Below are 22,832 nucleotides of genomic sequence, written 5' to 3'. Positions count from 1 at the left end.
GGGGTCTAATGGAGGTGTTTTAGGCAGGAGACAGAACCTTTATAACTACAGGAAACGGAAAACCCGAGAAAGCAAAATAGGGCCCCTTTAAGAAGCTGGGATGATTAACTACCAAATAAAGGAATCTCCTGGGATGCATGAGAGCGTTACCTTGGCTTTAGTGAAGAGCGGTGAGCGGCAGGCCTCCTCCTCACTCAGAAACCCAGAGGACACGTACGCTGCTAAAACCCCTGTCAGGAGACTGAAGCAGCGCACCAGACACTCCGGAGGGGTCGTCTGAGACTGTGGGACGAAGAATCAGAATAAATACATGTTTGCCACTTCAAGAGTACACACACATCAACACAAACACTTCCTCTTACATCCGGAGAGAAGCAGTTGAGCAGGTTGTCCGCCACACAAAGCAGGGATTGCTCCAGCTTGTTCCTGAGGCCGGGGACGACGGCAAACTGTCCGTCAGTTTCTGACGTCTTCACTGAACCGTCGAACTCTTGCAGCGGTGAGGGCAGAGTGTTGAAGCTGAACTGCAGGTAAAGCCTCTCGATCTCTTCCAGGTTGTCTTTGCTGTTAGATGAGGTTTGTTCTTGAAAAAAGGCACTTTAAAAAAAATGAAAATGTAATTATTCTTCGCCCAAAATCAACATATGACACTTGGATTGTGTAACAAGGGGATGTTAAAAAGGTAGATTTACCATCATGTTAGTAAACACTCGTAACACTTTCCCTCACCTCTCTACCCCTTCAGCACCCAGCAGAAACTTCAGCCCAGTTCTGGTGTCCTTCAGGGTCAGGGAGACCAGGATGTTCGCTATTAGATTGTACGGAAAGTCTCTGCAAACAAGATTATAATAAAGTATATTTGTTACAGACCTTAATCTTAAATCAAAGACAGATAGATGTATCTCATGTTTGGAGCTTAGCTCCTGAGCATGCATAAGAATAAACAAGGAATACAATAATCACATAAGAATAAAATAAGGATACAAATAAGAATTCAATTAGAATTAAATAAGAGTAAAGTAAGAAATAAAATTAAAATAAAATAAATAAGAATAAAATAGGAATAAAATAATACAATTAAGAACGAATTAGAAATAGAAAAATACAATTAAATTAATAGCCAAATTAAAAGTGAGTCTTGTGTTGGCTCTTAAAAGTATGGTTTAACTAAATTGTTAAAACATGATTCAATTACAATTAAAAGGCCAATACAAGAAGACCTGATTGAAAGCAAATCTAATAAACAGCTGGGCCCAAAACCTGTGTTGAAGCTTGCCGGTGGGCGTGTCTGAAACCAGACCAACAACCAATCACATGAATCTCCCGCCCCGGCCACACGAGCACACGGTTTGATTGGCTAGAGCTTGTACTGGCATATGATTTGATTGGCTGACGCTTCCGTTGAAGCTTCAAAAGTTGAACATTGCTCAAAGCAAAGCGACGGAACCACAATGCAGTTCGGCAAAGCGTGACATCACCCCATTCAAAGTGAATGGGCAGAAGCGTTGAAGCTTCAACGCACGCCGCCGTGTGGACGGGCCGTAAGAACTTTAAAAACAAATAAAGATAAATCTGGAATTAACAAGAAAAAGCAACACGGTACACACCTGCATATGATGGGGTGAGGTCTGGAGCTCTCCTCCATCTCATCGCTCTGATCGCTCATCAGCAGCCAGGCGATGAGGGTCTCCTTCAGGTTCAGTGATCCTTCTGAGACCCCCACACAGTCCCAGCCCGAACTGGGGGTGATACTTTTTGGGGGCGAACACTTTAGCAGGGATTGGGCTAGACAGAGAGCAGCAGCGCTGTGGAAACAAAGAGAAAAGGGCTACTAAAAGAAAAATACATATGCAGGAGAAAAAATGATTAACCACTGATTGGTTAGCTTGCTGGCTCTGTTGTGATTGGTCATCCGATAAGAGATGTCCCGCCCCTTAGCCTATATTGTACAATGTGTTAGAGCAGCCAATATAGGCGCAAGTGTTCGATAATGATGTCACTATGTTGCAGAAGTAAACAAAAGGAGTCCAATGGAGGCCTTTCAGGCAGGGGGGGGGGAGTGTGTGGAAAATACATACAGGGCCACTTTAACAAATGTAAAGCTTTAAGGACGGAGACTCACTGGGACGGTTTACATGCTGATCCAGAGAAGAGCTTCCAGAACTCTCTGTCCATGTTGATCAGCCCCCCGTGGACGATGGAGCTCAGCAGGTCCAGGCTGAAGGCATCTGTCTGGGGAGAGCTGACCCCTCTCAGGGCCAGGAGCCAGACCCGCCCCCACAGCCGGGACAGCTCCGCCCGGTGGACCTGGGCCCTCTCCGGGTGTCGGGCCTGGCAGCGGGCCACCTCCGTCAGGCAGCGCAGCACGTACGGGCCCCTCTCTCCTCTCCGCTGCTCCGACAGGAACTGAAGCAACACGGACAGCAGCAGGACCAGCTCCTGGGACGGCACCATGGACGGGTACTTAGAGGTGAGCACGGCTGTGATCTGCAGCCTGAGAGGAGAGAAGAGCGTTTCAAAAGCTTTACAGGATCTTGAGTGGGTAGAATAAGAGAAACACCAGGCTGCTTTGGTGTTTACTAAAGAATATCCTCCACAATAAAGGTTTGACCTCTAATAAAAACTCATAACAACCTGCATTGTGTGTACTTATGACTGCACCATTATTGACCTACTTTTGACTTCTAAATTGACATGTATGTAACATATCCATAATTACACATATGTGTATACTGTATGTTGACAATTTAAATGTATACTGCAACTTTTTTTGTACAAATTGTATTCTTACATTTCTTTATTTGTATTATTATTATTATTATTGTACATTTATGTCTTTCTGAAGGACACCCTTGTTCCCGTTGCAGCTAAGACACCTGAATTACTTCCATACAGGAATCAATTAAGGTTTATCTTATCTAATCTTAAAATAAAATAACCATTTGTATATTAAATGTGTAGTTTTCAAACATACGTTCACAATAAAAAAAATAAGAATAAATTGTATTGCGATTTTCCTACCATGGTATGACATCAAAGTCACTGTTCTGCGGCTGCAGGTGGTCCCGGAGGACCTCCCAGCCCAGCTCGATGCGGCGCCGCTTGCTGGCGGCTCCTTGGGTGGGACTGCTCATGTGGGAGGCTCTGAGGGAGGCCTGGGTCACCTCCAAGACGTGGGCGTCATTATCCTCACTGAACAGCTGCATACAGGAAACACAAGAAGGAAAGGCAGCATTTTAAATACTAATTATATTATAATTAACATCAAATTAATGATTGTGTTTGCTGGTCAGTGTTACCTGATGACAGATGTCCGCTGTGAGCTCAATGAGGTTGTCTTTGACGGCTATGTGTCGGGTCCCTGTGACGTACTTCCCCCTGCTGCCTAAATGGCTGATCTCTCTGATTAAAGCCTCGTACAGGTTGAAGAGCAGACTGCGCCACCGGCTCCAGTCCTCAGCATGAGCTCCTGAAATATGAGAGAAGGGACAACTAGTTAATGGTTGGAGTTCCTATCATGCTTCTTGGGGTTTTTCCTTTCCTGGGTGTTATATATAGTTTGTTGTGCATGTAAATGGTCTGCAAAGGCTTAGATCCCATCATGTTTAGTGTCTGGGCTTATTATTAAGCTTCATATAGCTTATCAGGGGGTCCCATTTCAAATGTCTCCATTATGTTTTGTGATTTTACTTATATTTTTAAACTGTTCATAAAAAAATAAATCAAAAGGAAATGAAATAAAATGAGTATTACTCAACAAGAAACCAAAATAGTTTTAAAGAAAAAGGAACTATCACCCCACCTGTATCCTGTGTCTTGGCTCCTTGGGGGTGGTGAACACAGATCTGCAGGTTGAAGAACTCCACGATCTCCTCTTTGAGAGCCGCGCTGGGCCTCATGTCCGCCCAAACATACAGGACCGACGGCAGGAGCTCCTCTCCCAGCTGACACACCCTCATCCGACAGTTCATGGCCGCACACCTCAAGAAGATGTTGAGAGCCGAGACCAGGTGCTCCAACACAGTCAAGTGTTTCTCCTGCCTGAGCAACAGGATGAGGAAAAAACAATGATTTTTAAGATAGCACTCAAACAGTGTTTATATATTCTGCTCATTTCCAGGTTCATATTTATATTCTGTGTCTCTACTGGGACATGTCTCCATGCTTCAATGTTCAAAAAGCTCTTTATTGTTCTCATACTGCCTGTGCTGCAGCACCTCTTGTCACCCTCTGTCTGAAACCAGAGCCCAGTCTGCTCTGATTGGTGAGCTGGCCGGCTCTGTTGTGATTGGTCAACCGCTTACAGATGTCCCGCCCCTTAGCCTATCACGTATAATGTGGGAACAGCCCCGAAATACACAAGAGGGCCTTTTTTTTTTTTTTTTTTTTAAATGGTAGTATAAATCTTTACCTGGCATTCATCAGTGCTTTGGAGAAGAAGCTGAACAGAGCGTGGCTGAATCCTTCAGTCTGCATGCAGCAGCCCTGCACCAGGGTGTGGATCACTCTGCTCACCAGGACACGGTTGATGGACTTCGATGAAGAGTTGAACAAATCACAATACAAGTCCAGAAGATCTAAGGATCACACATATAAACAAGGGCATTTAGTAAACTCATTAGGCCTACCTTGGTATTAATAATAATGTGTACTGGAAAACAACAAATAAGAGTGTGGGAATGATATGCAAATAATATTTTGTATAAAATGTTTGGAATATGAATTTCCCACTCACTGTGCCACTGTTGAGGAGGGATGTCACACCAGTACTTGCGGACAGAGAGGATGTCCTTTACGAAGAGGCTGCTATAATCTTCTCCATAGGCTGAACAGGTGTATGAGTCGTGCAGGACGTCCATCACATGCTTCAGTATCTCACTGCACTTTAGACAAGGCCCACCTGCAGAGACAGAGACACACGCTGTAACTGCAGTCACAAAAATGTGTTCAACTGCCATTCTGTTTACTATTCAGATGAATGAGTCAGGTGGAGTAACTTCTGAAATCTATTGCTGGACCTTACAAAACTCCACCCTTACGTTTGTTTGCATAACGAATGAAGTATTTGATCAAGCTGCACACTTCTGCCATCTTCTTCTTCCGGATAGTCAGAGTAGTTGCTGTGACGTTGGATTTGCTTGATTGCATGCTTTCTGTCTCCTTTTGGACATAACGCTGTAGAAATCTGACATGGGGGAAAATACAGAGTATTAATAATAATGCAAAATAAAGCTTTATTTGTACAGCAGTTTTCATACATGGGATGCAGCTCAAAGGGCTTTAAAAATATGACAAAATTCACTGATATAATTACAAGGAAGTCAAATTCGCAAGAGAAAACTAAAATAAATCAATAATAAATCAATAATCTTAAGGTTCACAAGAGATAACATACTGAGTATAAGTAATACCCAGATAAGACTAAATTAATTCATCCAATAAAAAAAACTATAAATTGCAATAAAAAAACAATAAAATAGAGTTTCAAATACATGATTGTTTAACAAATTTGAATAAATCACAAATTCTACACAGTTACTCTTAAGTGCAGAATGTTTACTTTCCATTGTAATCAATGGGCACACTATGGTTTCCAGAAGTCCGCTACATTTGATTTGTAAGTGATGAAAGGAAACAAAAGTGAAACTCAACAGGTGAGATGGAAACCAGTTAAGCCTGTTGTCTTGGCAGGCAAGCACAAAAGAAAATAACAGTTTTTTCAAGTGTGCATAACAATCACACAGAAGCAAGACATTGCTGGTATTACACTTTATAACTTTACATGCATTTGATTGCACATGCACCGAAAAAGCTACCTGAAAACAGCATCCCATGTGAGTTGCTTGGAGCCTTTAGCTTTGGATCCTGAGGCACGATCCAGCTCCTGCACAACATCTGGACTTCTCAGCAGCCTTCTGAAGCGCTCAGCTTCTTTCTGCAGGCATTAAGAGACAACTGTCAAAGTGTAGGAATGCTGACAAATGCAAATATTTTTCATTTTATTGTTTGAATGTAGTTGACATGCAGGTGTGATTACCTTCCTCTCTGTTGCTTTGTCATTCTCCAACCCCCTGCAGCAAACCAGGAGATCATGTAGAGCCAGACTCATTTTGCTTGGATGAGGGCACACCTTTCATCAAAGTACCCTGCCAGAGTAACATGGTATACAGTTAATACATACAATACAATACAATGACTTAGCCCTCTTCTCTTAAGCACTCCTGAGAAAGTATTTACATGAGAAATGGCAGTTTAACTTCCTTTAAGTTAACCTTAACACAGTATATCACCCTCTATTCTGCCTGGCCATGTAGACAAGCTTCTCTATCAACACAACATTGCCAGAGTAACTTTAAATGTCATTACCAACCAAGCGTCCACTCAAACTGTTTACTGACCTCTTATGGATGCACTGTCTGGAGATACAGAGCAGCCACACATGCATGAGTTGATGTTAGCTTAAATGCTTGGTTAGCCTGCTATTGTTATATTCCTGACAACTTTGCCATCTTGACATGCGTTTACGGACACGCGCACGCAGGCACACGCACTACAGCACGCAGGAAATTCCCGCCCCAGCATCAGCAGTGATTAAGCCACATAACTTCCTGGTCATGGCTGGAGCGAGTGAGTCCGGTAACTTTAGTGAAAACGTTCAAACAAACGTACTGTTTGATTAGGTGAAATGTTATTGAAGGTAATTAATAGCATGTGTGAGTCTTGTTCGAGTTATTACACTCATATTAAAGTACATATAAGCATGTAGGGTGTAGTTGAGTTTCATGTTTCAAATTGGACTACAACTCCCAACATTGCATTTGGCGGATTTATTTTTTGAAGCTTCCGGGTTATACTTGAGTTCCCCGCCTTTTGAGAAAGCGACAGTCGTCTTCACAATAACACAAGGGACGGTTTATTGATTTGACGCGATTTAACGGATTCATGAGAGATTTTTCCTAAATATGGAGCTACACAGCTAACCGGTGACTGTTTGTATCAACCGACAGGCAGCCATGTTGCTACCGTCCGACGTCGCGAGGCTTGTTTTGGGTGAGTGTGGTGTGGCAGAGATGTAGCTGTAGCTGTTAGCCTACAATGATACTGAGCCAGAGGTGGGAGAAGTACTCTGATCATAGTAGAAGTACGAATACTCTGCTTCAAGTAAAAGATAACTAGTATCTAGCACTAGCATCAGAATATACTTATAGTACCACAAGTACTCATTATGCAGAATTGCAGATTGTCCCATTTCAGAATAATATGATATGTTTTGATTATAATTATTGATGCATTAAAGTGTTGTTAAAGGTGCAGCTAGTTTGAATTACTTTGTATTCTGCAGGGTAGCTTGTGTAAAGTAAGTAATGGTACAAAATAAATGTGGGGGGAGTACAAGTACACGATTTATCTCTGAATTGTAGTGGAGTCAAAGTACAAAGTAGCAATGCAAATATCTCAAAATGGTGCTTCAAAACAGTACTTAAGTATATGTACTTCCTCTCCAATTCAAATGTAAATATTGTTATTTTATTCCACTACGTTTGTGTATTAACGGTTACTTTGCAGATATAGATTAACAATAAACAATATGATCACCACTTAAATAGGACTTTAGTTACACCTGGATTAAATGCAAATGCTAGCCAGCTGTAAATAAAGTAATTAAGTATGTTTAGATGCCAGTACTTTTTCCAAAGTATTCCTACACTTGGTACTTCTGCTTTTACTCAAGTATAAGATCTGACTACTTCTTCCACCGCTGCTGTTGACCGTTTGAGCTTCTTTTTTTTTACTGGATGTTGGTTAATGTCCTTCCTCCAGGCTACCTCCAAGAAGAGGGACTGTCCTCCACATTCCAATCTTTCATCCATGAGAGCCCAAACCTGAAGGAGTATGCAGAACACTCCACGGAAGATGGGACTATTCCTGCTTGTGTGTTTGTAAGTCTGTCTCTGATTCGAACCTTTCGCAAACTGACAAATGCTAAATCTCTTTCTCATAAAGGTGCATCTGTGATTCATGGTTTGTTTTTCCTCCACCTCACAGTCTCTCTTTGGGAACGGCCTAACAATTATCCTAAATGAGTATGTCGCTACCAAGACAAAAGGTGAGCTATATTTGTATACATTTACATATGTGTTTCATACAGTTATCTGTTCATTCTACATATACACATATATTGTGATTTTAAAGGGTGTCTATTATCATCTGGCTGGGGACAGCAGCTGGAAATTAGCCATGTTGGCTAAAGCTGCCCCATTTCCTGTTTTTTGTGACAGTTGATCAATGGGGACTGTCCACAACACTATAAACAAATAAACATCCATCCATCTTCTCCCGCTTATCCGTGGTCGGGTCGCGGGGGTAGCAGTTCCAGCAGAGAGCCCCAAACTTTATTTTCCCTGGCGACATCAACCAGCTCTGACTGGGGGATCCCAAGGTGCTCCCAGAACAGCATAGAGATATAATCCCTCCACCTGGTCTACGCCTTGGTCTCTTCCCAGCTGGACGTGCCTGGAACACCTCCCTAGGGAGGCACCCAGGTGGCATCCGTACTAGGTGCCCGAAGGAGGAGCGGCTCAACTCCGAGTCCCTCCCGGATGACTGAACTTCTCACCTTATCCCTAAGGGAGACACCAGCCACCCTGCGGAGAAAACCCATCTCGGCCGCTTGTATCCGCGATCTCGTTCTTTCGGTCATGACCCATCCTTCATGACCATAGGTGAGGGTAGGAACGAAAATGGCCCGGTAGACAGAGAGCTTTGCCTTCTGGCTCGGCTCCCTTTTCGTCAAAACGGTGCGGTAAAGCGACTGTAGTACCGCTGCTCCGATTCTCCGGCCCATCTCACGCTCCATTGTTCCCTCACTCGAGAACAAGACCCCGAGATACTTGAACTCCTTCACTTGGGGTAAGGACTCATTCCCTACTTGGAGTGGACAGTCCATCGGTTTCCTGCTGAGAACCATGGCCTCAGATTTGGAGGTGCTGATCCTCATCCCAGCCGCTTCACACTCGGTTGCGAATAACCGAAATTAAACACCTTTTATATATTATGAAAGTATACAGCATTTATTTTAATATCGAGTATAAAAGTCACGTTTATCTTATTCTCTTTTATATGTAAATATTTGTCTTACTCCTACCTAACTTGTACCATTATGTCTGTTTTTTTTGGGCTATTATATTTGTTAATTTCCTTTTTATGTCTTAAGTATAGTAGTAAGTTGAATTGTTAGAGGAGCCTGGGAATTACTATTTTCATTGCCAGAACCACACTTTAGCTATTGTGCATATGACAATACATTTGAATCTAATGTGTCATGCTTGTGTTGTTTTTCAAAAGAGTCTGCTCATGAGGTGCCTGCCATGATGACGTCGTTATGGAAAAAGCTCGATTTTACACTCAACCAGATAAGGTAATGACGTTTAAAATCTTCAAAACACTGCAAATATTTCCGTAAACTGACAACAATGTCAAATCTCAGTGTTTTCTGCTGTGTTGGAACTTCATCACTGATATCGTTTCATTATTATTCCTTACTTTTTAAATAGGTCGTTGCAGAATTCACCCTCTATATCAGCAATTCAAAGAAGTAAGTCTCTTATTGGTTTTCAAGTTAATATGTTATTGTTTACTCCACTACAATCTTTGCGTTTGTGTTACGATTTCTACATTTGCCTGAAAGATAGCTTCCATAATTCAAAGCTAATTGTGCGATTTTCTATCCACTATTAATATATATTATGATATATATGTATATATCTTTTCTACTGTTAATGTTTACTGCTGTGAGGGGGGAAGAAATCCCAATTTTGGATGAATAAGTGTCTTCCTTCCTTCCTTCCTCCCCATGGCTGTCAAACTATGATTCAAGATGAAATACTATCTCAATTAGGTTGTAAGTTCTCTGTTTGCCAGGGTTTGCTTTATATTAATAAGCCTTTTTCTTCCTGCAGTACGTTCACGCGTCGGTGTGGCTAACATGGCCAGACAGCGGGTGTTGACCGTGACTTCAGCTGGTAGTAGTGTCCTCTGCTCATCAGTGTCTGAAGCCAGATCCATCATCAGCCCCTCAAACATCTCCCACAGCATGCTGGGCCACTCCACCCCCGTGAGCTACAGCACCACACACACTCGACCAGCTGCCGGCGGGGGCACACACCAGCAGATCCAAGATGTCAGCCGCTTACTGAATACCCCCAGTGAGTATCACAACACATGCAGTACTCCATGAATGTTTTGTTTGTTTTACAAGGAAGATAGAAGGTTGCGTTGTTTTGTTTCACACATCTTATGAATATCCTCTTTATCAATCAATTGACAACAAGCATTCCCTTCTATTTAAAAAAAGTCTTCACTGATTTAATACGGTAGCTGAAACTGACCATTTCATATTAGAGCTGTTATCTTTGAACTACAGAAAGTGTAATTGTTAAAACCCATACATTTGTAACATTAGTTCCTTGTATTTTGAAATGTCTGCAAGCTGTCATTATTCACAAAAACGGTGCCTTGATGTGCGACATGTGTCATTACAGGGGATTCCCTAAGCCAAGGCCCCATGTCTCCTGGACGACGGAAATGGTAACGATAACAATTATTGCTGTATTGAAGTTGAAGCCATCCCATTATGAAGAGAGCGTAGAAGAGGCACTGTGTTGTCCCACTGACCCAAATTGACTTGACAATGCTGCTCTCTTTTTGCAAACGTACAAAAGAAGATGTTAACAGTAGCCCTTTTTATAAGAGTGCATAGTTGTCGCTATGTGCATGTTGAAAGACACTTCTATATTGTTTTCTGTCGCCTTCAGGGACACCCCCAGGAAGAGAGGGGGGGCTCAGAGTGGCTCCAGTGCCCTGGCTGTCAGTACTCCAAACGCTGAACCCCAAACTGAAGAGGCTGCAGATGAAAACTTTCCTGTAAGTAGATCTTTATGTAGGTGTGGAGATGTCATACTGACAAAGAGACTTCTCACTCATGCAATAATATAATCCATCTTGTGCAGGGAGTTCATGCTCAATTACTTACATTGAGTTTTTAGGAAATATATGTGAAGAATTTAGTGAGTATTTCTAACATCATCTCTCTCTAAGCCTTCACAGCAAATCGTGATACAAAATGCCCGAGACAAGATATTGGGGGACAGGTCGTTACAAGAGAAGCTCGCTGAAAACATCAACAAAATCCTCGGAAAGTAAGTGTTGAGTTTCCAGCCTGCACTGCCTCACTGTGCTTGTATTATTTTCTTGTAACGGACCATTTATGATTCTGTCATTATCACTCGGGACATGACTGACAAAGACATGGCTGTTGCAAGTCTGTGGTCTAATATTCAATATTGAGTGAAGTAGGGCTGTTCGATTATGGCAAAAATCATAATCTCGATTATTTGGGTCAATAATTGATATCACGATTATTAAAAACGATTATCCATTCACTTTGAAAACATCCATTTATTGAAAAAGTTAACAGTTGATTACCCTGAACTTTAACTGAAAAACCCAATAAAAAAAAACTAATAGTTTTATTGCGATTATGTTGTTTTCATAATCGTTGCAAACCAAAATCGTAATTGCGATTAAAATACGATTTAATTGAGCAGCCCTAGAGTGAAGACACTTAATATTGAATCTACATTAACACCCTTTAATATTTTATTTGGGCTTTTAGATGAAGACCACACACAGTTAATAAATACAACTATTCTTCTGGCTAAAATACATATTTTTAAAACTCAATCAAGGAGTAATCTTAATTTAAAGTGTTTGAAGAGTAGATTAAAAATACAATTTATTTTGGAAAAGATTATTGCCACAAAAAATGAAAGGGTGGCTCAACACGCCATGACATGGGAAATAATGAGCTCTAACGAAGAGTGAAGGAACAATACATATGCCATGTTGTGTTTTTGGTGGTTTTTGGTTATCAACCTATTTTTGTTTGTGAAATGTTGAAGTGATCCTACTGACTGTACCTTTATTTCTTCTGGGTTTTTTTTGTCTGAGATGGGAATGTCATCTCCTATATGTTATTGTTATGTCCATGTTTGTGTCTTTAGCCTGTAAAAAGACATGGCTGTACTAATTTCTCCTCTGTTTCATCTCTCAGCGAGCCACCCCCCCAAACTTCTAAGGCCCCATCGAGTACAGTGGAGGTAGACCAGTCTATAGATGAAATCCTGGGATTGCAGGTGCTGAAATACTATATATATTCTCATATCATAACGGTCAAATGTATGTATATATAAAACTATTCAAATGATGTTCAAAGCCCCAAATCAACAATTACCTCATAATACCCAGGGACTTTTCACACGGAGAGAAAACATACACATGTTGAGAGGAAACTGCATTTTCAAAAAACCACCCGTACGAACAAATGCCAAACTTCATTGCATCTCATCAAAAGGTGTTAGTCTGTGGAATAACTGAAATATTGAACAAGTCTATCTAAACTGAAAGTATTATTTAGGAGCCAAATCATTAATGGTTATGAGCAAGACCTGTAAAATCCCATTTGTTATTTCTTGTAATTGTAAAAGTTATTTCTTTCTGATTGTTTTGTAAAAAAACAAACAAATTTAACAAGACAAACATGTCGCTGATGACGATGACCTAATATTTTATTTATAAGGAACATTTATGCTAGAGGGCGTAGGACCAGAAAAGTTTTTTTAAAGCTTCTTCTTGCCCCTGTTGAACATGACAGAGACTATTTGAGAATTTTTTTTTTGTGTGTATACTTTGTTATAATTATTATTATGAGGAAAAAAAGGGTATATATTATTATTGTTGTATGTTTTGTTTCTGACATGTTCAATAAATTGACTTAAAACATTTTTATTATTTTTTTAAATCAACCCATTAGCCTGTGCTTATTGTCCTGTGTGTTGTTTCATTATTTCCTGACACATGTGTTCATGTACAGGGGGAGATCCACATGAGTGACGATGCCATCCATGACATTTTGGAGCAAACGGAGTCCGACCCAGCCTTCCACGCCCTCTTTGAGCTCTTCGATTACAGTAACTATGGCCTACATGGCATTTACACTTTTTAATTGGTGAAAAATGCATTGCAAAACCAACTTTTTTTTAATAACGTTTTTTTCTTCTTTTGCAGATAAAACCAGATTCGCTGCTGGTGATCAAGGGGACGGAGATATTAGCAGTAATCCAGGAGAGAGCAATGCTGCTGGACCTTCATCTACTGTCGGACTGCTTCTAAGTGATGATCCAGGTATTTTCAGAATGTGGAGTACTTCGTGACCACAGTGTGAACGTTGTGATCAGCTGTTTTAGCGCAGTTCTCCAGTGAAGGGGGGGAGTCTCCCTCCGCAGCCGGGTGGCGTAGTTTTTTGGCACAATTCCGTTGTACAGACCGACGTTAACAGCAGCCTGTCTGTGCACACGGAGACCGACTCTGTCGTCCGGTGATCTAACCGCCTTCTGGAAAAGCTTCACAAGTATGTCTGTACGCAAATGCGCTTTGTGACACAAGTGCTGGTACGCATTTCAGATTACGCACATAACCTGCGTACCAGTTATGTGCACCCCTACAGCAAAAGTATTCTCCGTCGGGACTTCCTGCAACAACACCACGCCGTTATCTTGATTCTGATTGACATTATCAAAGATGTTCTATTGAGAAGACGATCACTACGTGACAAAAGTTTTCAAAACCGTTTCTGGTCTTCGGTATTTCCAGACCAGTGACTACTGAAATCAATCTTACTAACTGCCGTCTGTGCAATTCTCGGCGCGAGTTGGCGGACTTTATTTTGCTTACTTTAACAACATTTTTCATGGTGGGGCTAACGGCCCGTCTACACTACAGGCATCAAAAAAATCTTGAAACTGGGCGTGTATGAGGCTTGGCGACCAACAACCAATCAGGAATCTCCCGCCCGCCCCCGACATACAAAACAATAGCAATGTTAAAACGAAGTAAACTGGATATAAAATCCCCAAACGGTTTGTATCCCGGTAGATGAACAGAGACTGATCATACAGCACCGGGTGATTCACTACCGCTATAATGAATTTTCCCTCAATTTTTTTTAATATGAGGAAATGACCTGCGTAGTCTCTCCCAGCATACACGCGGTTTGATTGGCTAGCGCTTGTACTGTCAGATTTGCATACGCGGGATTTGATTGGCTGATGCCAAGCATCGAGCCTCAAAAGTTGAACATTGTTCAACTTTTGATGCCGATAGATGCTCGTGATGCTTGCAAAGCCATGCCATGCTCCCCACAATGCAGTTCGGCGAAGTTTAAAAATCTTCTACGTCACCCCATTCAAATGAATGGGCGAAGCGTTGAAAGCATTTTTCGATGCCTGTAGTGTAGACGGGCCGTAAGCCATTTCTTGGTATGGGTGTAGCCTACCCCAGCCATACCCTGGCGCTGCCACTGGTGGGATGTATGGGGCGGGCCATTCTGCACATGCGTTAAATATTTTAACGTAATTTATTTATTTTTTTAATTACCGCCGTTAACGCGATAATTTTGACAGCATTAATTATATATTTATATAGTCTTAAAGTTACAACCAACCCTTTGAGTGCAACCATAATGCTAATGTGGCCCACAATGAAATTGAGTTTGACACCCCTGCTTTACACAGAGAATATGGTTTTGTGTCAAATGCTAATTGATAATGTTGACTTTTTTTTTACATAAAATAAGAATGGCTATACCCATAATGAAGACAGAGTTGCATAAAAACCCAGACGGGGACAAATTAAACATCAAATATTTTTGTTTTATTTTTCAGACACTGCACTAAGAGATGCTAATGCTTCAGATTCAGCGACCGTGAAGACGAGAATTGGACCGGAGCGTAAGACCAGGAAGTCTTCCGCCCCCACCTTGTTAAAGAAGGTCCTTGGACCCAGCGGTAGAACATCCAGGATTGAAAACAGCTCAGCCAGACTGTTGGTGAGCCTCGGGGGCCATGCAGGGGACTCAAACAGAAAACAAAACCCCCCACCTTTCCAGAACACTGTCTTTGGAACGCCAATGGATATCGATGAAGCGTTGCATACACCTCCCCCTCCGTCAGACATTATGGACACTGCAATTGCAACTGTATCAACCATTCTTCCTTCTGCTGCTTTTGCGTTAGCCCTGCCGGAAGCAACTGCTAACAGAAACCAGGAGCACAAACGAGCTGAAGGATCTATAGTGCAACCTGCTATAGCTCCCTCTGGATTTTTGTTTCCTTTACAAGTGGAACTGAACAACACTCCAACGTCAAATGCTGACCTACCTCATACGTCACTCTCAAGCGGTGTTAAAGACGACTCTTGTACACCTTCTTCCAGCGGTGTCACGGTAACAACTTCCTTACTTTCATTAGCGTCCACTGCTGCAACATCCACATCTCATTCTACCTCTGCAGCACTTACAGCTGCAATCCCCTCCCTCCTACCTGTCATACCCACCTCCTCCTGTACCCCAGTTGGTTTTGCTCCTAATCCTCCAACCACCCCAAGCAAGGCTGCAGCAGATACCAGTAACATAGTGTCTCTGGAGATCATCATCAGCGATAACCAGGATGAGGATTCTTCAAAGGGAACGGCCACCAATCATGCACTTCCTAGCATTTCTGGGAACAAGATACCCACCATCTATCTCTCCTCCCCAGTGAAGTCCTTGAGGTGTCCTGGCACACCGAGGGCCGCGTTGGATGAGGCTGCTCTGGCGGTTTGTGGCTTACAAAACTCAGAGGCTCATGGAAGTCCTCTGGGCTGTAAGGCTGTCGTTGTATCTCCATTAAGAGGGACGTCACTGGCTCAGCCAAATTATATATTTCAACTCCCGCTGGATGCAGCTAACCCCGAGCTGCAAGGAGCCGCCACCAGCTACTTCATTTTGACTGAAGCCCCAACGGCAGATTCTCCAAACAGACCGGTGCTGCTGCCTGCTGGGGCCTCGGTGGGACAGCCTTTGCCCAATAACCCGTTTGGGGTGACCATACCAACGCGATCTCGTGGCTTCTCAACAGGTAAGAGACCACGGTGGTTCATTTCAATAGACAGAAATTATTCTCACAATCTGTTATCCAGGGTGTCCGCGGGGTCTTCAAAAGTATTAAAAGTTGATAAATCAATTTAGCGAAAACGGCATTTTCCAAGGCATTACATTTTGTAGCTTGTTTTCAATAAGTATATAAATGGTCCAAAGAGGTTGTATTCTACAGTCTGCCTGAATGTAATCATTGCGTAGGTGTGTAGTGTGATTCTGTGTCGTTTATTTATGGCATCCCGTTGGATTTGACGTCATCTGAACTAGGGGTGTAACGGTACACGTACCCGTACCGAAATTATTCGGTACGGGCCCTTCGGTTCGGTACACGTGTGTACCGAAGTGTACCGAACGAATATAACGTTAAACGTAAAAAATTGAGAACGTGAACAACTTCTTGGAAGTAATCTCAGGTGCTGCGTCGCAGCATTCAGAGTAATTTGCTCACATTGTGTTCAACGCGTCATAGAGCGAGCAAGTCATTTCATTGGACGAGAGGCATACATGAGAGCTGGTCGCAGGGATGCGTTCAAATTTAGTCAGTAATTTGAGGAACTGTCGAAATGGCGAACGCAGATAAAGTTGAGCTCGAAAATCCTCCAGCATCATTGAAGTCTCCGGTTTGGGAACATTTTGGTTTCGCTGTTACGTACAAGGATGACGGACAAAGACAGGTGGACCGAACCAAAGCTGTTTGTCGGCATTGTTCAACTAACATTGGTTACGCGGCTGGCAATACATCAAACTTGCACACTCATTTGAAAAGGCATCACCCGAACGTGAATATCACCGGTACCAAAAGACTGAAGTGCAAACCCAACTCCCACTAGCATGTTAGCCTCCACCACTCACAAAGAGTTCAGACCGAGCCAAAGCTATTACAAACGCCAAATATCCTTATGTTGCCATGGTAGCAAAGCGCTACCTGGCTGTATCTGCTACCTCTGTCCCTAGCGAGAGGGTGTTCTCCACAGCAGGAGACATTGTTAGTGCCAGCAGATCTGCCCTTTCAGCAAGCAATCTGGACAAGTTAATTTTTCTTTAAAAAAACATGAAAATACAATGACAAGCAAGTCCTAATGTCAAACTGGCTGCTTAGGTGCTAGTACAGTACAGTTCAAATACAGATTATTTCAGTTCATCGAAAAGCTGCACCTTAATGTTTATTTTATTATTATTATATTTTGTATTTATTTGAGTGAATATTCACAGTTTAATAATAATTAAAAACCCAAAACTAATAGTTTTTTTTTTGTGAGTAGCCTACTAGTACAGTAAAGTTCAAATACAGATTATTTTAGTTCATCGAAATGCTGCACCTTAATGTTTATTTTATTATATTTTGTATTTATTTGAGTGAATACATTAGTCACAGTTTAATAATAATTTTTTTTTAAATATGTTATGTTTTGTGATAATTTTTTCTGCTGTACCGAAAACGTACCGAACCGAACCGTGACCTAAAAACCGAGGTACGTACCGAACCGAAATGTTTGTGAACCGTTACACCCCTAATCTGAACAGGACATCGCACGCTCACTGCTTGATAGCGCGAAGGTCTGTTTACACCGGTTGTTAAACAACATCGTTATGGGGAAATGCAAGTTTGCGTCCAAATGGTTGGAAGATAAGGAGGAAGGACAATCAATACTGTAAATGTGAGGTGAAGTGTGTCGCCGATGTAACCGGTTAGAACTCCAAGTGGCGATGAGGTCTTAAAATGTATGGAAAGGGTCTTAAAAGGTCTTAAATGTGACTTCAGGATTCCTGCATATACCCTATTGATTTACTTTTGTTGCAGCTTTTGAAATTAAGTTTGTACGTTTTATTTGTGGGTTTTTTTTCCTCACTTCCTTGGGATGTGAGCTGTAGGGAGTTTTGGTTAAGGAAGTGTTACTTTTGTTATTTCTAATGGTAGGAGTGCTGCTTAACCCTGTTTTTAATCTGTTCTTTCGTGCAGTGCCAACACTCATCCTGCCATCACCGGCTAAGCCCATGATACTTCCTGTTTCAGTCATGGGGCCAAATTCTCTGGGGACGGTCCAGGTGGTTTCAAATCAGGTAAAATCATTTGATCTGCCATTAATACATTAGTAGTCATAAGGTATTTCCTTAACGGCTAACTTCACAAAAACAATATGTTTGTTTTCTTTCAATCCAGGATGTTTTAATCGTGTAGTGTGTGGTTTAATGAACAGCTGCATTAAGGGTTGTATACTTTAAGCAATATACAGAACAATAAACGTTTTAACATTGTTTTATTCACAGCTTGTTGCCATTCAGAACCCAGTACCAGTACAGCAGGCAGAAAAGCCCAGTTCTCCCACAGTGGCACTCAAACAGTCTATACCTGCAGGTGAGTTATAAAATAATATTGAGAATCGCTAGCTATTGGCAATATTATGGTGAAAAAATCCTTTATTTACGTTACCAAATGATGTCCTCAGTGTTTTAGTCACTGCCTTACTTCTCTGACCTTTTTTCTCTGAATTCCAGGCACTGTAAACCTGGTTGGTACGTCGGTTCCACTTGGTTTGGCTTTAAGCACAGTCCAGCAGGAGGCTGCGAAGGCTTCTACACACAGGAGGATTTTATGTTTTGACTCTTCTGCAGAAGCTCAAAAACAAACTGCCAAAACAACAAGATCCAGCAAATTTCCACTTAAAAACAAAACTCCATCAGGGTCTGTGAAGCAGCGTGAGAAAGATAACACGCAGTCAGTGACTCGAACAAAACCTTCCATCTTAAGTGGGAACAAGCCCAAGAGGAGGATAGAGACGGTCAGATGCTCAGCAGATCCCCAGACCGCTGAGGCCTTCATGAAGGAGGCGGAGAAGCCCACACCGCCACAACAGAAAGACCCTCCCAAAAAGATCTCCCGCAAGCAAGATCACAGCGTCCAAAACCAAGAGACGCAGAGTGCCAGTACCAGCGTGGTCGAGGCCTCACAGACTGAGAAAAGCTCCGAATCAGCAAGGAGTTCAAAGAACAGGAAGCACAGTCATGATAAGGAGGGTGATGGAGCAAAAGCTAAGGAATCTCGTACTTCTAGGTCATCGTCAAGAACTAGAAAAGAGAAGGAGGATCGCAGCAGGAAAGAGCCAACGGAAAAGGCTTCTGGCAAAGCACGGGAGGGGCGTTCAGAGAAGAAGACTCCCTCCCAGGAAATTCCAAATGTCACCGCTAACAAAGAGAATGAAATGAAGGGAAGCGTGAAAGAGCAGCCATCATCCTCAATGTTAAGGGACCCTCCAGCCGCCCCCCAGCCGGCATCTCAACCTCAACCCAAGGCTTCGAAGGCCCCCTCAAAGACCAGCTCTCTGGCCAAACAGGCGGCTGAGATGCTGCAGGACATCCAGGGGCTCAACTCTCCCTCCACCCCTGGTAAAAGGCCTGGAGCAGCCAGTACAGAACTCCCCCGGACCCCAGGCCATACCCAGGAGGAGTCAGTTGATCGTCCCTGGACTCCCTCCCGACTGAGGAAAGGTAGAGACGGAGAGGGCACTCCCAAGCATCTTCTGCCTCCCAACACCCCTGATGTCCCCACCTGCAGCCCGGCCAGTGAGGCTGGCAGCGAGAACAGCATCAACATGGCCGCCCACACACTCATGATCCTCTCACGTGCCGCCATCGCCAGGACCGGCACTCCACTGAAGGACAGTCTGCGTCAGGAGGAAGTGGGAGAACATTCACCCACCAGCTCAAAGATCTCTAAAAAACGAAAACTGTCTTCTCCCACATCCAGCCCGCAGGCGAAGAAAGAGACGAAACAGTCTCCAAGCAAAACGACTGAGCGGGTGAGTACAACACCAGGATCGGCCATGTTTCAAATGTTTTATGGTGTTTGAAACGTTCCCTGTTGTCTGTTCTAGACACGTTCTGCTTCCTCAGTGTTCTGTTTTCCGATATAGTTAGATGTAGAACTGTAAATCACGAACATTTTCATTATTTTTCGATGAATGGGTTGGTCTTATAATTGTCAGGAAACAGTGGAACGTTTTTTACTTTGTAAAGCTCAAAGGGGATGTTGCCTATTTACTCTTAACTTTAAAGGTATTCCCTCAAATGAGACAAAGGCAAGCTGCATGTCCTGTCATTTAAACGGCTGCAATAAAGGATTTTTTTATATTTTGGGTCGAAAATAACAATTCAATCTTTGCAAACAAGAAATCATCAAAATCGACTTGTTTTTCACGCACTTTCTATCAATCCACCAATACACTGTTTCTTCCAACTACTCATGTTGGATAAGCACCTCAAACAACCCCTCTTCAATCTATCTCTTAAAAGGGCCCTGTTGGGGTTTTCCCTTTTCCTGGAGTGATCCCTCCAGAGGTCATTTCTGAAAGTTGAGCTTGGTCTTTATTATGGATGCTCTGATCGATATCGGCCGATATTCACTCTCTGCCGATCGATCGGTGCTCTCTATAAAGGCCGATCGTGAGAGCCGATCACATGACATTTAAAATACATGACACTTTTCTCTGTGCGCGGCAAAACAGGCTCGCCAAAATGGCTTCACCAGTCTGGCAGTATTTTAACGTGTCCGAAAATGACAGTAAAAGCCCCATTAACTGAGTTTTAAACATCACTTTAAATGGAAGATCCCCATAGGCCCCGCCCACTCGATCGGATAGGCGATCGGTATCGGCCGATACTGATTCCGGCCCCAAAATTGGCGATCGGAGCATCCCTAGTCTTTAAACTTAAACCTGAACCAGTCTGAGTGTCCTCAAATGACATAGGATACAGTGCACTGGAAGCTCTGTAGGTGTGAGTGTGTGTCTACATGTGTTGGTCCTGTTATAGACTGCCCGGGGTGACCCTGAACAGGATACCAAGTTTACAGAGTGGTGGATGGACTTAGGCAGAGTAACAATGTCTGCCATTCAAGAAAAACTAAAAATATCCCAGTTGTCTGTCTAATTTAATTCCTCCAAAACTTCACCCGAACCATTTGGTTTTGGTACTTTTCTTTTATATCCTAATGATTGTGTACCTCATTGATGCAAGAATGGGAACTTTAATAATAATAAAGCTTTATTTATGGCACTTTTCATAAAGAGGAAAATAAGAAATATATCCCCAGGAGACAAACTCAATTTCATCGCGGGCCACAGTCGGTTGTAACTTTAAGACTATATAAATATATAATATATATAAAATAATGTATTATATTACAATATTGCCTCTGCATTGGATTATTATCGTTTAGGGTAATAACTTCATAATTAACTACGTCTGAAAGCAGAAGTCTGGGGCAAATAATAGCAAGTCTCTTCAGTGCTCATGTCCCAAAACGAGATGCATTGTGGGACATGTAGTTTATTGGCAACGTGCTTCTGTGAAGCGGCATTTAACTGTATATTTCACTTTTTATATACTTTGCAAGCTCTTGCGGGCCACATAAAATGAGCACACCTGTTTGACACCCTTGTCCTAGAGGTGGTTTTTTTTTTTTCATGTGATTCTGACTTTGGTTTTTAATCTGCAGGAAAAGAAGAAACTTGTAGATTGTTTCCCCCCTGACCTGGATGTGGACAAGTTCCTGTCTTCACTTCACTATGACGAATGATAGAGGACTCCCCCATCACGAGCTGCATGGGTTACTCTTCTGGAATAGACGAGCCATCTGCTAAACCCGTGCCTATAGTTCATTAGTAACCTTGCCCGTGACCTTATAAGCTGTAATGTCTCCTTCAGCCAATGGGGGACTTTGATTCTGGGTTACTAGTTTCCGGTGCGGATGATCTGCATTCAATCCTGTTAGATGGAAAGGAGTGCAACCATGTCACTTTGCTGTGTGTTTTTCATATCATCACGTCCACTTCTGTTTAAGTTTTCATTGTTTTGTGCTAACACACACATTTGTTTTGGGACATAAAGGTGATGTTGATATGAGGGTGAACCAAAGCATTTAGTTGGTCAATATTTGACTCTTCTTTTGATAAATCCTGCTAACACTGACTGATTTGTTGGTATAAATATATTTTTGGATATGTCTCTAGTTATTATAATAACAAAGAATTAAGAGCTTTAATTTTTGTTTTTTGTGTTCAGAAAAGTCAATTTAACTTAACAAAAAGCAATGTGAAGATTAGGTGTATGGCATACATGTGTGTAAATATATATATATATATATATATGTTGGTAGAGTCTGACACCCAAAATGCATACTCGGCCTTCATTGAATGTCGTAATAAAACAAAGAAACAGTCCTGTGGGTTTTTCTTCAGCTTACACAGATTTTCTTTCATCCAGGAAAGTACGGTTTATATGTTGTGTGTGTGTGTGTGTGTGTGACTCGATACATTGAATGTGTTGCTCATTGTGAATGAGAATGACCTACATACATCCTTTAGAAATGTAATCCTATCAATTTAATTGTTTCTATATTCCATATATTTAACATTTGTTGTTTCATTATATATGAAGTTTAAAAAAACCTTGCTTAGAGAAAACCATTAACTGATAAAACCCCGACACCGACTTTGAATAAAATAATGCATTCAATATTATATAAACTTTCTAAAGATGAAACTTGTTTAAATAGAATATGTTTTGTTCCTTCCTTCTAATACTTTCTTTGTAGGATTTTTTTATTTTAAAGAATTTTTTTTTTTAAAAGGAGGCGATATAAAAATAAACGAAAAATAAAATAATAAATTGAAATGATTCACATTTGAAATAAACCTTCTGAAAAAATTAAATGTGTTTAATTTAAATAAATATTTACTTTCTTTCTAATACTGTTTCTCTTGCAATTGATTTGTGGCTAATGGCATCATCCGTTTTGAGA

The 22,832-nt window shown here is 41.8% G+C and overlaps 2 protein-coding genes across 3 annotated transcripts in view; one reads left to right on the top strand and one right to left on the bottom strand.

Moving 5' to 3' along the window:
* The window catches only part of atm (ATM serine/threonine kinase), a 36,386-nt gene extending 29,849 nt beyond the window's left edge, over positions 1 to 6,537 (bottom strand). For both annotated transcript variants that reach the window (XM_034224606.1, XM_034224607.1), the window contains exons 1-14: positions 6,399 to 6,537; positions 6,038 to 6,146; positions 5,817 to 5,935; positions 5,040 to 5,185; positions 4,736 to 4,900; positions 4,412 to 4,577; positions 3,803 to 4,041; positions 3,300 to 3,469; positions 3,022 to 3,200; positions 2,123 to 2,494; positions 1,608 to 1,805; positions 730 to 831; positions 363 to 597; positions 151 to 282 (exon numbers count right to left, since the gene is read on the bottom strand). In XM_034224606.1, the coding sequence (XP_034080497.1) occupies positions 151 to 282; positions 363 to 597; positions 730 to 831; positions 1,608 to 1,805; positions 2,123 to 2,494; positions 3,022 to 3,200; positions 3,300 to 3,469; positions 3,803 to 4,041; positions 4,412 to 4,577; positions 4,736 to 4,900; positions 5,040 to 5,185; positions 5,817 to 5,935; positions 6,038 to 6,109 (2,295 nt within the window). In that variant the 5' untranslated portion in view covers positions 6,110 to 6,146; positions 6,399 to 6,537. The remainder of the gene's footprint in view (positions 1 to 150; positions 283 to 362; positions 598 to 729; positions 832 to 1,607; positions 1,806 to 2,122; positions 2,495 to 3,021; positions 3,201 to 3,299; positions 3,470 to 3,802; positions 4,042 to 4,411; positions 4,578 to 4,735; positions 4,901 to 5,039; positions 5,186 to 5,816; positions 5,936 to 6,037; positions 6,147 to 6,398) is intronic.
* A 251-nt stretch (positions 6,538 to 6,788) lies between these two features.
* npat (nuclear protein, ataxia-telangiectasia locus) lies at positions 6,789 to 22,551 on the top strand. Its single transcript, XM_034224582.1, has 17 exons — positions 6,789 to 7,050; positions 7,822 to 7,940; positions 8,047 to 8,107; positions 9,346 to 9,418; positions 9,555 to 9,595; positions 9,960 to 10,205; positions 10,542 to 10,587; positions 10,815 to 10,923; positions 11,098 to 11,198; positions 12,113 to 12,194; positions 12,932 to 13,028; positions 13,126 to 13,242; positions 14,781 to 16,013; positions 17,994 to 18,094; positions 18,302 to 18,389; positions 18,530 to 19,830; positions 21,528 to 22,551. The coding sequence occupies exons 1-17, from the start codon at positions 7,014 to 7,016 to the stop codon at positions 21,606 to 21,608; spliced, it is 3,933 nt and encodes a 1,310-aa protein (XP_034080473.1). The 5' UTR covers positions 6,789 to 7,013; the 3' UTR covers positions 21,609 to 22,551.
* The last annotated feature ends 281 nt before the right edge of the window (positions 22,552 to 22,832 follow it).

This window comes from Gymnodraco acuticeps, unplaced genomic scaffold (genome assembly GCF_902827175.1).
Source record: "Gymnodraco acuticeps unplaced genomic scaffold, fGymAcu1.1, whole genome shotgun sequence".
NCBI classification, from domain to species: domain Eukaryota; kingdom Metazoa; phylum Chordata; class Actinopteri; order Perciformes; family Bathydraconidae; genus Gymnodraco; species Gymnodraco acuticeps.
The sequence above is the reverse complement of the archived record's forward strand: the minus strand, read 5'-3'. Positions and strand labels throughout refer to the sequence as shown.

Coding starts and splice junctions, on each gene's coding strand:
- npat (XM_034224582.1), top strand. CDS start 7,014: ATGTTGCTACCGTCCGACGTCGCGAGGCTTGTTTTGG. Junction 13,029..13,125: donor CTTTGAGCTCTTCGATTACA/GTAACTATGGCC, acceptor CTTCTTTTGCAG/ATAAAACCAGATTCGCTGCT. Junction 18,390..18,529: donor CAAACAGTCTATACCTGCAG/GTGAGTTATAAA, acceptor TCTGAATTCCAG/GCACTGTAAACCTGGTTGGT.